This window comes from Prionailurus bengalensis, chromosome C2 (genome assembly GCF_016509475.1).
Source record: "Prionailurus bengalensis isolate Pbe53 chromosome C2, Fcat_Pben_1.1_paternal_pri, whole genome shotgun sequence".
Taxonomy (NCBI): Eukaryota; Metazoa; Chordata; class Mammalia; order Carnivora; family Felidae; genus Prionailurus; species Prionailurus bengalensis.
In genome coordinates this window covers 34948955-34963076 of record NC_057350.1, presented here as the reverse complement: position 1 = coordinate 34963076, position 14122 = coordinate 34948955, and the positions used below count along the sequence as shown (strand labels likewise).

At 33.5% G+C, this 14122-nt stretch overlaps 1 protein-coding gene across 2 annotated transcripts in view; it reads left to right on the top strand.

Annotated features, from left to right (window-relative positions):
* GBE1 (1,4-alpha-glucan branching enzyme 1) overlaps window positions 1-14122 on the top strand; it is a 283180-nt gene that overhangs the window by 48321 nt on the left and 220737 nt on the right. For both annotated transcript variants that reach the window (XM_043593882.1, XM_043593881.1), the window contains exon 2: window positions 5016-5185. In XM_043593882.1, coding sequence (XP_043449817.1) covers window positions 5016-5185 — 170 coding nt within the window. The remainder of the gene's footprint in view (window positions 1-5015; window positions 5186-14122) is intronic.

Here is a 14122-nt window from a genome sequence, read left to right as displayed (position 1 = left end):
CATAGTTGTACATGCAAGTAAAATTCCTAAGGGATATTATATAGAATTATGTAGATGTTTTAATGATGTAAAGATTATAGAGTTTCAGAAAAAAATTCATTTGTTTTTATTTAAATGTTGCTCATTTGTTATAAACGATTGGAACAATGCAAGGGAGAAAGTAAAAAGAAACCATGTGAAAAAAGTTATCACTAATATTTGGAGACCATTATTCCTGATATTTTTATATGCTTATGTGTATGTAGGAGAACAGAGAAATATCTTGATAGCTAGAAATAATATAATGAAACATGAGAAAAACATATGTTAAATTTAAGTTAAATTATTTGAAACAAACTGAAGTGAAATGAAAGAAAGGGGTGAAATTTATATACAATGTCTTTATACTCAAAAATGTTATTTTCTGGAGTTCACATCTAAGGCCAACAAAGGGATTAAATTATTTACAGTTGTACCAAAAAAAAAAAAAAAAAAAAAGAAAGAAAAGAAAATACCTAAAGGATAAATGTAACCAAGGAGGTGAAAACCTGTACTCTGAAAACTATAAAACATTGATGAAACAAATTGAAGGTGAGAGAAAAAAATGGAAAGATAGTCTGTGCTGATGGATTGGGAGAACCAGTAGTGTTAAAATGTCTGTACTATCCAAAGCAATCTACAGATGCAATCCCTGATCCCAAGATGTTGTTGGTGAAAACATCCAATGTTGTTGGTGAAACAACATTCCAAGATGTTGTGGGTGAAAATACCAACAACGTTTTTCACAGAACTAGAATAATCCTAAAATTTGTATAAACCACAAATACTCCAAATAGCCAAAGCAGTCCTGAAAAAGGAAAACAAAACTGGAGGTTTCACAACTCCAGATTTCAAGATAAAACTGTAGTAATCAAAACAGTATGGTGTTGACACAAAAATAGACACAGATCAGTGGAACAGTATACAGAGCCCAGAAGTAAAGCCACACTTTTACTGTCAATTAATCTATGACAAGTGAGGCAAGAATATACAGTAGGAAAAAGTCTCTTCAACAAATGGTGTTGGGAAGACTGGGCAGCTACATTCAAAATAATCAGATTGGACCACTTTTCTATAGCATACACAAAAATAAATTCAAAATGGATTAAAGACTTAAATGTGAGACCTAAAACCTTAAATTTCTAGAAGAAAGCATAGGCAGTAATTTCTTTGACATTGGCTATGGAAACAATTTTCTAAATATTGTCTTCTCAGGCAAGGGTAACAAAAACCTAATTAAACTATTGGGACTATACCAAAATAGAAGACTTTTGCACAACAGAGGAAACCATCAACAAAACAATAAGGCAACCCTCCTGAGTGGGAGAAGAGAATTTCAAATGATATATTTCATAAGGGATTAATAACCAAAATATATGCAGAACTTCTACAATTTAACACTGAAGAAATAAATGCAATTTAAAAACAGGTGGAGGACCTGGATGGACATTTTTCCAAAGATGGCATACAGATAGCCAACAAACACATGAAAAGATGCTCAACATCACTTTTCAGGGAAATGAAAAACATAACCTCAATAAGATACCTGTCATACCTGTCAGAAAGGCACATACCTGTTAGAATGGCTAAAAACAAAAAACAAGAAAGAACAGGTGTTGGTGAGGGGTGGAGAAAAAGAAACCTTTATACACTTTTGCTGGGAATGCAGCTGGTGCAGCCACTGCAGAAAACAGTATGGAGTTTTCCCAAAAAAATTAAAAGTAGGGTTACATATGACCCAGTAATTCTACTACTGGCTATTCACCCAAGGGAAATGAAAACACTAATTCAAAAAGATATATGCACCCCTATGTTTATTACAGAATTATTTACAAAAGCCAAGGTCTGGATCCAACCCAAATGTCCTTTGATAGTTGAGTGGATACATAAAAAGTGATATTTGCATATCATTTTATGTATGTATATATACACACACACACACATTTATGCATATATATGTATATGTATATTACATGACTCAGCCGTACAAAAGAGTGAGATCTTGCCATTTGCAACAACATGGAGGGACCTAGAATGCTAAGTGAAATAAGTGAGTCGGGGAAAGACAAATGCCATATGATTTTACTCCTATGTGGAATTTAAGAAACACATGAATAAAGAAGAAAAGAGACAAATAAAAAGACTCTTAAATATAGAGAAAAACTGGTGGCTGCCAGAGAGGTAGTTGGTGGGGGGAATGGGTAAAGTAAAGGGATTTAAGAGTACACTTATTGTGATGGACACGGAGTAATGTATAGAATTCTTGAATGATTGTATTACACATTTGAAGCTAATATAACACTGTGTGTTAATTATACTTGAATAAAAATAAAGAGTGGCCAGTGGGAGGCAGGGTGCTTCAACCGGGTAAGCATCTGACTTTAGCGCAGGTCATGATCTCGGGGTCTGGGTTTGAGGCCCGCATCTGACTCTGTGCTGACAGCTCAGAGCCTGGAGCCTGCTATGGATTCTGTGTCTCCCTCTCTCTCTGCCCTTTCCCTGCTCACACTCTGTCTCTCTCTTTCTTAAAAATAAATAAACATTAAAAATATTTTTGAAAAGAGATTAAAAATTATAATGAAGACAACCTTAATTTTAGTGATCAATTACTCTTTTAAAATGGGGGTCTGACTACTCCTGTATTTTCTTCCATTTTCTTTTCACTCATCTCATTTTTGTTTTTTTGTTTTTTTTGTTTTTATAATAAAACTTAATTTATCCCTTGAGATTCTTTTTTTGTTATCACATTCACACATTTGCACAATCGCCTTGCCATCGTTCTGTATTTACTGACTCAGGGTTCAGCAACACTGCTGCAATGACAGTTAATTCCTCTGTGTGTGTGTGTTTAATCTTTTAATTGCCTAGTTTTGTTTTTGTTTCCTCCTTCAACCATAGTTCGTTAGTGTCATAAATTTAAGATTAGTTTTTAATTTGACACTACTTAAAGAATTCCTTAGGTGTGAGTAGGAACTTGCCTCCTATAATACCCTTAGGTTACTCCCTTTCCTTCCCTGAAATGTGTGGGCTTGGCATTATCTTCTGCTCTTTAATGTAATGTTCCTTTGGAAAAAACAAAATAGAAAGAAACAAAACCCAAAACCTCCCTCTGCTTCCTTTTTTGTACCTGGTTGTCTGAAGAGTTGTTTGTTTATCCTTTGAATTTCAGTAGCTTAAATTGGGAGATGTTGCACTTGTGTGTTTGTGTGCTTTTTTTCCAAATTTTTCTTAAAACACAGTATGCTCTTTTTGATACGCAGATTTAATTCTTCAACGTTTATTTATTTTTGGGACAGAGAGAGACAGAGCATGAACGGGGGAGGGGCAGAGAGAGAGGGAGACACAGAATCGGAAACAGGCTCCAGGCTCTGAGCCATCAGCCCAGAGCCTGACGCGGGGCTCGAACTCACGGACCGTGAGATCGTGACCTGGCTGAAGTCGGCGCTTAACCGACTGCGCCACCCAGGCGCCCCGATACGCAGATTTAATTCTTAAGGAAAAATTTTCCAGCTTTATATTTTTTGCACCCATTTTATTTGGTTTTGTTCTTCAGAGTCCTTATACTAGCTCTCCTTCTTTAGATCATTTTTTGTTGATTTTGTGTATCTCTTAGCTTCTCTTTAATTTATTCCATTTCTTTGTCTTCTTATTTGATTATATAAATTTCCAATTATTTACTCATTGAATAATTTGCATTTTTACCGTGTGTGCATTTTGGTTCTTACCAATTCTGATTATTTTCCAATGATAGATTTTGTTCCTTATTTTGTTTCATTAGGTCTCTACAGTCTCATTTTATTCTCATTCTATTGTTTCATCATATAATCCCCATCTCTCCCTCTCTCTCTCTCTCTTTTTTTTTTTTTTCAGTTCACTCTTAATTAAATTGAAATACAGTGTGAAATACTTGTAAGAATTTCCAAATCTTTGGAAAGATTCATTTTCTGTTCAGCTCACTTGGAGTGTCCTTTATTAATCAGCTTCTAATGCTGTATATTCCTTGTGTATCCCCTACCTGGATTCATGCCCTCCTCCTGGGGTTCTATTGCTCACCCCTCAGGGTCTGGGGAAGTGCAGAGAAGCTTATTAATTGCTCAGTTCATTGTTCTGGAGACTTCACTTTGGACAAAAAGTACCTACCACATGTTTAACTTCTCCAGTTTTACCTGTTTTGTCCCAGCTTCTCCCTAGATTTGTTGGTGTTAGTGAAGATAACAGCATGTTTTTGGTGTAGCTTTATGGGCTTGGGACCTGGGAGAGAGTCAGGAACCAGCATGTACTCTTCTTGGTCCTGCTTGGGAAGGAATCTTCGGTTTCTTCTTGTGGCCACTAGCTTTTACAGTTTGACCTGATGTAGTATGTTCTTTCCATGCTTAGTTACTATAGGGCAGAGCTCAGCAAACTACAGCCCACAAGCTAAATTTGGCTAATAACTGCTTGACAAATAACGAGTTATTGGCACCACCATACCCATTCATTTACATATTGTCTGCGGCAATTTTCATGCTTCAGAGAGATGGTTAAGCGATTGCGAAATGGACCAATTTGCTATCTACCCCTTAACAGGATAAGGGTGCCAAACCCTACTGGAAGGTTATTTTATTTATCTTGCTGGCTTTTGACTACTTTTCTTTTATTTTCTTAGGCGTTAGAAGAGAGACATGTAGGGATCTTCCTTCATTATCCTCTTTCGACGTAGAAGTTGCTATAATGTTGATTTTAAAATTTCATGGAATATAGAGTAATATTTTCTCTCTTATACCAAAATACATGAAATTATTTCAAAAATGTGAGATTCGTTCATTTTATTTCAGATAAGAATGATTTTATCCTCTGAGGTAACCGCTACCAATAAGTGAAATTATTCACGTTATTCCTCTTTAATATCTTTTTTTTAAATCTTTTTCTGAATAAGAGTAACACATTTGCTTAATTATTGTAGCTTTCTTAGAAGACAATTTTATTTTCTAACTTCCTTCTTTTGCACTTTTTTAAAGGTATAAGAAGTTTAATGAGACTTTGAACAACATCGGAGAGAACGAAGGTGGTATTGATAAGTTTTCCAGAGGTTATGAATCGTTTGGTGTCCACAGATGTGCTGATGGTGGTTTGTACTGCAAAGAATGGGCCCCAGGAGCAGAAGGAGTTTTTCTCACTGGAGACTTCAGTAAGTGTTTCGAAAGATTTAAAGTCAGTTGCACTATTTTTTTTATTTACTTGAAACATAGATTTGTTCTAGTTCATATGTTTAACTCTGATGAAAGTTAATGATTAAAAGTATCTGACTCTTCAGACAGAACCACAGACTTTGTGAAATCTTCACTTCCACGTGTGGTGCTGGTATCTCTGCTGTAATGTGATCCATGTGTTTCTGAAAAACTTTTATGTTCTGGAACATCATGTACCAGAAGTAACAGAGTTTATGAGAAAAACAGTACTAGGCAGACTACTCCAAATTTATTCAACTTTGTTAGCAAGCCCTCACAAAATCAATAGCAATCTGGGTAAAAATAGTGGTGTAAGTTAAATCTCCACTAGCATTTGCACCTGGTTAGCTGGCATTGTAGTTCTTGGATCCTCTAGAGCCCAATATTCTTTTTTTGAGACCTCAATAAAAGTAGACATCTAATCTAGAGGGCAAACTTCATCACTGAATTCCTTTTAGTTTCCTTTTTTTTATAATACACTCTCAGGTTTTTTTGTTTTGTTTTTTTTTTTTTAATTAACAAATACCTCTCAACCTTATTATTTGCGCTGTTAATTTCATTAGACAGTTAACCCTATGGAAAGCATAGCTGGGCTAGAAGTCAGGCTTCTGGTTTACAGTCTAGTGGGAGGAGGGACCTATATGTAAATAAGTATAATACAATTTCTTCACTTTTATTCTAGCAGTATAAATAAATCACTGTATTGATGACAAGAAAGAAAGCTCAGTTCTGGAAGTGGAATAACGAAAAATAGGCCTTGGCAAAATGTTCCTAATATAAGGAAGTATCAGAATGATAATCATCCTTTAATTCCGTGTGAGTGCTGGAGTATTTAAAACTTGATTTTACCAGATTCAAAACTCTACATGTTATATATTCTATTTATATGACATTCTAGAAATGGGAAAGCCATAGGGACAGAAAACAGAGTTGTCAGGGTTTGGAGGTAGGAGTTGTGAGCTTAGTACAGAGGAGCATAAAGGTACTTCTTGGGGGTGATGAAAATACTTTATGTCCTAATTGTACTGCTTGTTACATGACTGCATACATTTGTCAAAATTTATAGACCTGTACTCATAAAAGAATGAATTTATTGCATGTAAATTACACTTTAAAGAAGCTGACTTTTAAAAACTTTTGGCTTTGGGGCGCCTGGGTGGCGCAGTCGGTTAAGCGTCCGACTTCAGCCAGGTCACGATCTCGCGGTCCGTGAGTTCGAGCCCCGCGTCAGGCTCTGGGCTGATGACTCGGAACCTGGAGCCTGTTTCCAATTCTGTGTCTCCCTCTCTCTCTGCCCCTCCCCCGTTCATGCTCTGTCTCTCTCTGTCCCAAAAATAAATAAAAACGTTGAAAAAAAATTTTTTTTTAAAAAAAATAAAAACTTTTGGCTTTATATATGTTGTCTAAAGTAGTACTGTTTGATAGAAATATAATGTAAGCCACTTATGTAATTCAGAACTTTTAGGAGCTATATTAAAAAAGTAAGACAAGAACAACTGAATGAATTCTAATAATGATAAATTTTATTTAGCCCCATGTATCAAAATATTTTAATATAATCAATATAAAGTTTGTTAACAAGGTATTTTTGTTCTTCTGTATTCTTTTAGCTCTGATATTTCTTCATTGGGAATATTTGATCTATATTTGGACTTAATAAAATTTTCTTTACTTTTTTTAAAAAAATTATATTTTGAGAGGGAGGGAGAGAGGGAGAGAGGGAGAGAGAGAGAGAGAGAGAAAGAGAGAGAGAGAAGAGGGGCTGAGACAGAGAGGGGAACCAAAATCTGAAGCAGGCTCTGCACTGACAGCAGTGAGCCCAATGCGGAGCTTGAACCCACTAATCTTTATCTGAATCAAAATTGGACACTTGACTGACTGAGCCCTGCGGGTACCCCTTTAATAAAATTTTCAATTTAAGAATACATACCCAGGTTTTTTCAAACATAATTAAAAGTTCTAGTAACTGAGTTGAGTAATAGCTTTAAATTTTTAATTTAATTAATTAGTTAAAATTAAATAATATTTAAAGTTCAGATTTTCAGTTGCACCAACCTTATTTCAAGTGCTCAATAGCCACATGTGTCTACTAGCTGGCTCCTCTATCATAAAACACAGGTTTAAGAACTTGTAGTTCCCCAAATTAGATAATATAAGCTGCCTGTTTCTTGAGAGTTATTGAGAACTTCATGGAAAGTTTTGAGAAAGACCCTGTGATCTGCTGACTCAGTTTAGTTTTGTTCGCCTAACGATAATCATGCAATATATTTTGGAGATAAGAGAACTCTCTCAGTTAAATTATTGTTAAAATAGTCCTTAATTTTTTTTCTTATATACAAACATGGTTTTACCCTATAAAAATGCCTTGACTAGTAGTTTTTTGTTAAAAGACCATTTAGATATTAACTTATTGTTAAGACCCTTTTTGGCATTCTATTTCATTACTTCTTTCTACAGCCATTTATAAGATTGAGAAGTATTGATTGAGAATGTTAAAATTAAATTTTTACACAGAGAACCAAAACTACTATAAGAACCTCAGTGAAAATTTGGCACTTGCATCAGGTACCCCCTCCCACATATTCATGATTAAACCCACTAATTAGGTTTTGAAAATAAAAAAAACGTGGGAAAGGAACTATATGAAAACTAGATTTGGGAACTATCATAAGGACTAATGCTGATTTATTGGAAATTGTTCCTTATCAATATACTTGGACCATATGTGCATTTGGAGAATTGTATTTTAAGTTTATTTAGAATTCAATGCTTATATATTAAAAGTTGAATAATTAAGAAAACATTTTGTAAACAGAAAACTAAAAATTACCTACTTCCTGTTTTAATGTAAAAATGTCCTGTTTTGTTTTTTTTTTTTCCAGTTCAAGTTGATTTTTGAAAACCCTACCCTTTGTGAAGGTGTATCACATAATTTAAAATTTGTCCATATCCTTGGGATAGCATTTGGTGAATTATTTTTATCAAACAATATTTATTTATTTAGTGTTCAAGAGTGCAAAGAACATCAGATTTAATCAATGAGCATTTATTTTTATTGGAGAGACGGGAAAGCTGATATAAATGAAATTGTGATTGAAAATAGGAATAGAATTAAAGATAACACCATTGATACACATTGTTCTTAGGATCATAGTGCCAAAACCCCAAATAATTCAACTTATTTTCAATTGTCAAGATTGATTTTCTTCATTTTATGTAATATATTACTTAGTTTTTTTTGAAACTTATTTTTATTGCTCTTTTCTTATGATAATATATGTTAATATTTATGTTTTTGAAACTTAAAAAAAAAAAGAAAATAGGAATAGACAGTATGCTGGGAAAATTTAAATGACTGATCTATTTTCTTATCTACTTGAAAGAATGAATAGCTTTTCTGCCCAAAGTTATAGTCTCAGGGTCTTTGTATACATGATATATCAATGTTTTCTCACTAAGGAGCTTTGACTTTAAAGAAAGTTGGAAAATTCAGAGTAGAACCAAAATTGGGGGTTAATAATGCACTTAAAGAATATTTCTTTGAGAAAAAAAAATGTACCTGTGAGTAGTGAGCATTAATTTGATATGACTGTGTAGAGCACAGAATATTGATGATAATGACAACATAGCTGAAAATATACCCTTAAATAACTGAACTAACTATGCCTTTTTTTAACATGAAGAATTCAATGTATTTTTTTTTTTCCTATTTACATTTTCTTTCTTTCTTTCAGAGAGTTGAGCAAGAAGAAAGTCATTTTTTCTTTGAGCTTTTTCTCAGGATCAAAAATAGGTTAGATAATTTTACTGTTATGTCTTCTAATATATAAATTTGTACTAAACCAAAAGGAAAAGAAAATGTATATTAATTAGCTAAATAGTTACAGTATCTTTTTTTATTAAAAAATGCATATGAAGATTAATTAAAATGTTCTTGGTAGTTTGCTGATCATATTAAAATGTTTTGAAAAACATTTAAAAACACTTAAAAAACATTTAACCGTATTCATGACTGTACTTCTATTTATCAGGTGATGGGTTAAAAAGCAATAAACTCAAAAGGTCCTATAGAATTAATCTCTAACTATAATAACACTGATCAGTTTTTAGAATTCTGTTCCTTACTTTGTCATGTAATGTAACACAGCTTAACTTTCTGTATATGTACTTGAAATATCACCTTAAAAAAATCCAATTGCTTCTTTACCTATTGTTAGAGATTTAAAAAGTAACAAATTTTGTTTCTATTTTTATCACCAAAGTGTAAATGTAATTTAAAACATTGCTTTTCTGTACCTACCTCTTCTCTCAGCCCCCAAAGATAACATAATAAAAAGATCATCAGACACCAGCAACAAAAACCTTATTTCTACTAATGGTTAAATTGACTTGAAAAGGAAAATTTTCATTTAGTTTTTGTCAGAATGACTAGACATTTTTGATATTTTTTCAGAAGAATTTAAAATTAATGTCTAGACTTAAATTCTGTATTATGAAAAGTTATATCTGTAATCAAAATACTTTAGCATAGTATGATGAATTTTTCTCCTCTTCTGATCATTTTAGAAATGTACCACATTACGTTCCTTTTCTGGTCTTGCTCGAAAAATTGCTGGTAAATAATTTGTTTTTCTGGTGTATTTTTTTGCCAACTGATTTGATGATATTTTAGGTACAACTACTTAGAATAGTCAAATACAGATGATCTTTAAGAAAGAAATTGCCCAGAATTGGTATGGAGGAAAAAAAAAAAAAGAGTTTGAAATTATAATTGAGCTCTGGAAACATGGTTCTTCCTTTGGCTCAGTGGGGATAAAGTGATGATATTTGTCTTACCTGCTTAAACTGGGTTGCAGTAGATACTAACTAGATTGTAATGTGAAAACATTTTATACCTTATTCAGTGCAATAGAAATGTTAATTGATGAGATTGAAAAAAACCTCTCCCATTTGTAATGGTCTTTTTTTTTCTTATTAAACAAATTACTACTAATTTCAAACGGTAGTTGACTCTTGCAAGAGTCAAATGACTTAGTCTCTGTTTTGCCCAAACCAAGGCGGATTTAGCTTTTGCTATCCACATTTTTAAAACTTGGAAAGCAACTTCACTTTAAATATATTACACGTATTTTTCTTTATTTGAGAGAAAATGAAACAATCATTTCTCTTCCTTTCAGTCATTTTTTACAAACTAGCTTTTTAAGCAGCTGCAGCAGCAGCCCAGGACAGTGGATGTATAATGACATTCATCAAGATTGGAGTCTTACCACCCAAAAAAGTATTTCTGGGCAAGCCAGAAACTACTTTAAAGGTTCGAGATGAATTTCTAAAACTTTGAATCGTCTTCAATACAGCACAGATTCATTCTTTAGAAAATTAAATGTGATTTAAAATATACTTGGAGTTTTGGAACCAAACCAGGTTTATTGCAGCTTGCTACATAATTGAAGAAAACTAGGCGCTTTCCAGTCACTAGATGATAATAAGTAGAGAAAAAGGTAGTAAACTACATATGTCAATATAAAATAATTGGGTTCTATTTGCTATAACTGAAAACATTTCATTTAAAATTACTAAGTCTGGGAGCTAGGCACTTTTCAAATAACCTAAATGTCTATCACTGATAGACTAAAAAAAAAAAAAAAAAAAAAAAAACCCTGATTTTCATGCCTGTAGAAAGAAGGAACCACAGATGTTTTTACAGAGTAGGAAGGATATTAAGGAGGATTTTTCCTGTTTCCTGGACAAAATTTATCTATAATTTTGTTTTCAGTTATATAATTCCCCAGAAGTTTCCGTCATCACAAAAAGCCTTTATATTTCTTAATTCCACATGCTCTGAAACAGTGTTTGCTACTCAAAGTGTGTGGGCCAGTGTGGTTCCATGCACTGTAATTCTTTTTCAGTGATATGTTGCCAGAAATTGGGATTGTAAGCACTTAGAAATTTTAGTAGCAGTTTGACTGAGTAATTTTTTTTTTTTTTTTCTGGTGAATCTGATAATGGTCATACAAAAATTGGGCCATAAATTTTGAGTCTTCTTTTGATTTTCTAGTAATACATTGTATTACATTTTACATAAGATTTGGTCTGTAATAGATTGGAAAAAAATTTTTAAGTAACTGATTCATAATCACTGATTCACATAATCACAGTTGGGGAAACACTCATCTGAAAATTCATGATTATTTATTGGTTTAGAAGCCTTTTATGGTTAGAAGGTATAGTTCTGATATCAACCTCCTTTGTATTCTTTTCCTTCAAATAAATATTAGCTTTCACTGTAGTGTGGCATGTTACAAAAACAAACAAACAAACAAACAAAACAAACAAACAAAAAAACTCTTAATGCTTTGCAACAACAAAGGCTGTAATTATCAGTTGTGGCTCAGTCCCAAGGGTCAAATTCTTCCCAGGATCAAGGGTGATGGAGCAGCCCCTGTGTGGGACATGCTGAACTCCTGACAGAGAGAAAGTACAATGGAGGAAACCTGTTATGGCTTTCAAAGCTTCAGTTTAGAAGTGACAAATGTGATTTGCACTTCCATTTCATTAACTAAATAATTTGGCCCAGCCTTATGTCAATAGGGCATGGAAGCAGAATCCTCTTTTATTGATGGAAGCTCATGAAAATTTGGGAATAATAGTATGAATGACCCCATGGCAAACAAACAAACAAACAAACAAACAAACACAAAAAGTGTAAATTTTACAGAATTTTACGGATTCTTTGATATTCTAGTTATCATAAAGGCTCTCTTTTTTTTTGGGGGGGGGGGTGGTTGGAGCAAAGTAGAGTTGGCTTGTCTACATTGACTGTTGAGAAGGTTTTTTTTCTGGAATCTCTACTGACCTCTGGATTCAATTGGAACTTCAAGGGGTTCTCTGTGAATGCATTTTTGTTATGTGGCTTCTCCTAAGTTTGGCTTATTAGAGATTTGTGATGTTTTTAAAAAGAAAATTTCTGGTCTGAGGACTCTTGATATTGTTTATTTTGGCAAAAGGGTGGCAACTATAAGGTAGAGGTGGAAGGCTTTAGGACTATTAACCAATTCAGCACCATGATGAGACATGGCCTCTTTGACATATCTAAACTTAAAATAACTAATCAGCCAAGGCTTTTTGTAGGAAGTTGTCAAGAATTTCTCTAGCTTTCCAACCTGATGTTGATACTCTCACCCCTTTTATCTGTTTTCATGGATAGATTGTTCCCTTTACGTGGAGTAGAGGTTTACTTAGCTGATGTCCACTTACCAAACACACTGAATTTACTTCTGCTTGACAGGCTCACTGTAAATGATAATGACAACTTTCCCCAGGATAGTGAGCATGCATGGATAGTAAACTGTAGTCTATACATGTATGCAGTTCTGCGCCTGCCAGTTACCTTGAGTGCTTGTTAGCGAGCCAGTTTCCCACCCCATTCAAATCCTGTGAATGCCAATTCTTCTCATTATAATTCTGCAATATAACATTATATAAAGTGATGAACTGTAAGTGTGACAGCAAAGAAAATTATTAAGTATTGGGAAAATCTCAGCAAGGACAAGTTGGAAAAAAATGATTTTGAATTAAGTATGCACAAGTGAACTGTGAGAAAATGATATAAATCTAACAATTTCATATGCAGATTACTCTGTGTGTACCTTTTAGCTTTCTTTCCATTATGATCCAAAGGGAATTGGAAATATAAATGTTGCATTGTAGGTGTAGGTTCATTTAAGAAAGATACTACAGAATCCTAATCAGAGGACCTAAGAAGATATGCCTTTAATCTTACATCAGAATATGGGTGAATATTTATATTTCTATTTTAAGTTAAAACAAAAATTTTACTGTTTGTGTGTATGTGTGTGTATACATATGTGTATACATATGCATATACATATTTTATTCTCTGATTTAACCAATATTTTCAAAATATGTACCAACTTTTGCCCCAGTTATGCTGGATCAGAGAGCTTTGTTATAATATCTAATGTGATTATTTTTATAGGGAAGCATCCTTACCTCCTGGGATTTTAGGAAAATACTGTTAGAGACCTTAATGCTAGAAGGTAGATGTTGAACTCTGTGACATAAATGATAATTTTCTAGCCTCGTGTTGCTTTTTCATAAATATCCTGTTAAAAATTTATGCTGTTTGGGTTATACAATACTTTTTGTTAGGTTTCAGTTTTGGTATTTCCCTTACAGTTAATGTTTGTAAGATTACTTGGTTTATGATTGTTCTTCAGTGTTTGTCTTTTGAAATTTTTATAATTTTATCCATTAAAGTGACTTTATTAAACTCACCACTTACATAAAAGGAAGGGACATAATTAATATTATTCTTTTATCAAGTTAGATATTTCCTTAAAGAAGTGTTGTTTTGTTTTTTAAACAGTCACATGTGGCCCCAAATGCGACCGATGATAACATCTATCAACATCTCTGCCTCTTGATCACAACTAAACTATTCATTTTATATTCAAATTGTATTATAGATCTTAAAAAAATTAACAAGGAAAATTTTGCTTGGCAGTCCCTCATGTGAAACTGAAAATATTAATTTTAATTAAAAAAAAATAGTGTTTATTTTTGAGAGAGAGAGAGAGAAAGAGAGAGACACCAAACACAAGCGGGGGAAGGTTAGAGAGAGAGGGAGACACAGAATCCGAAGCAGGCTCCAGGCTCCAAGCTGTCAGCATAGAGCCCTATGTGGGGCTCGAATTCATGAACCATGAGATCATGACCTGAGCCAAAGTCAGCAGCTTAACCAACTGAGTCACCCAGGCGCCCTTACTAATTTTAATTTTGACTGACAGAGACCCACCTTTCATCATGGGTTCCTGAAAAAGTCACTTAGCCATCTTAGTTGCTTATAAATCAGTGGCAGAAGCACCTCAGATACATTA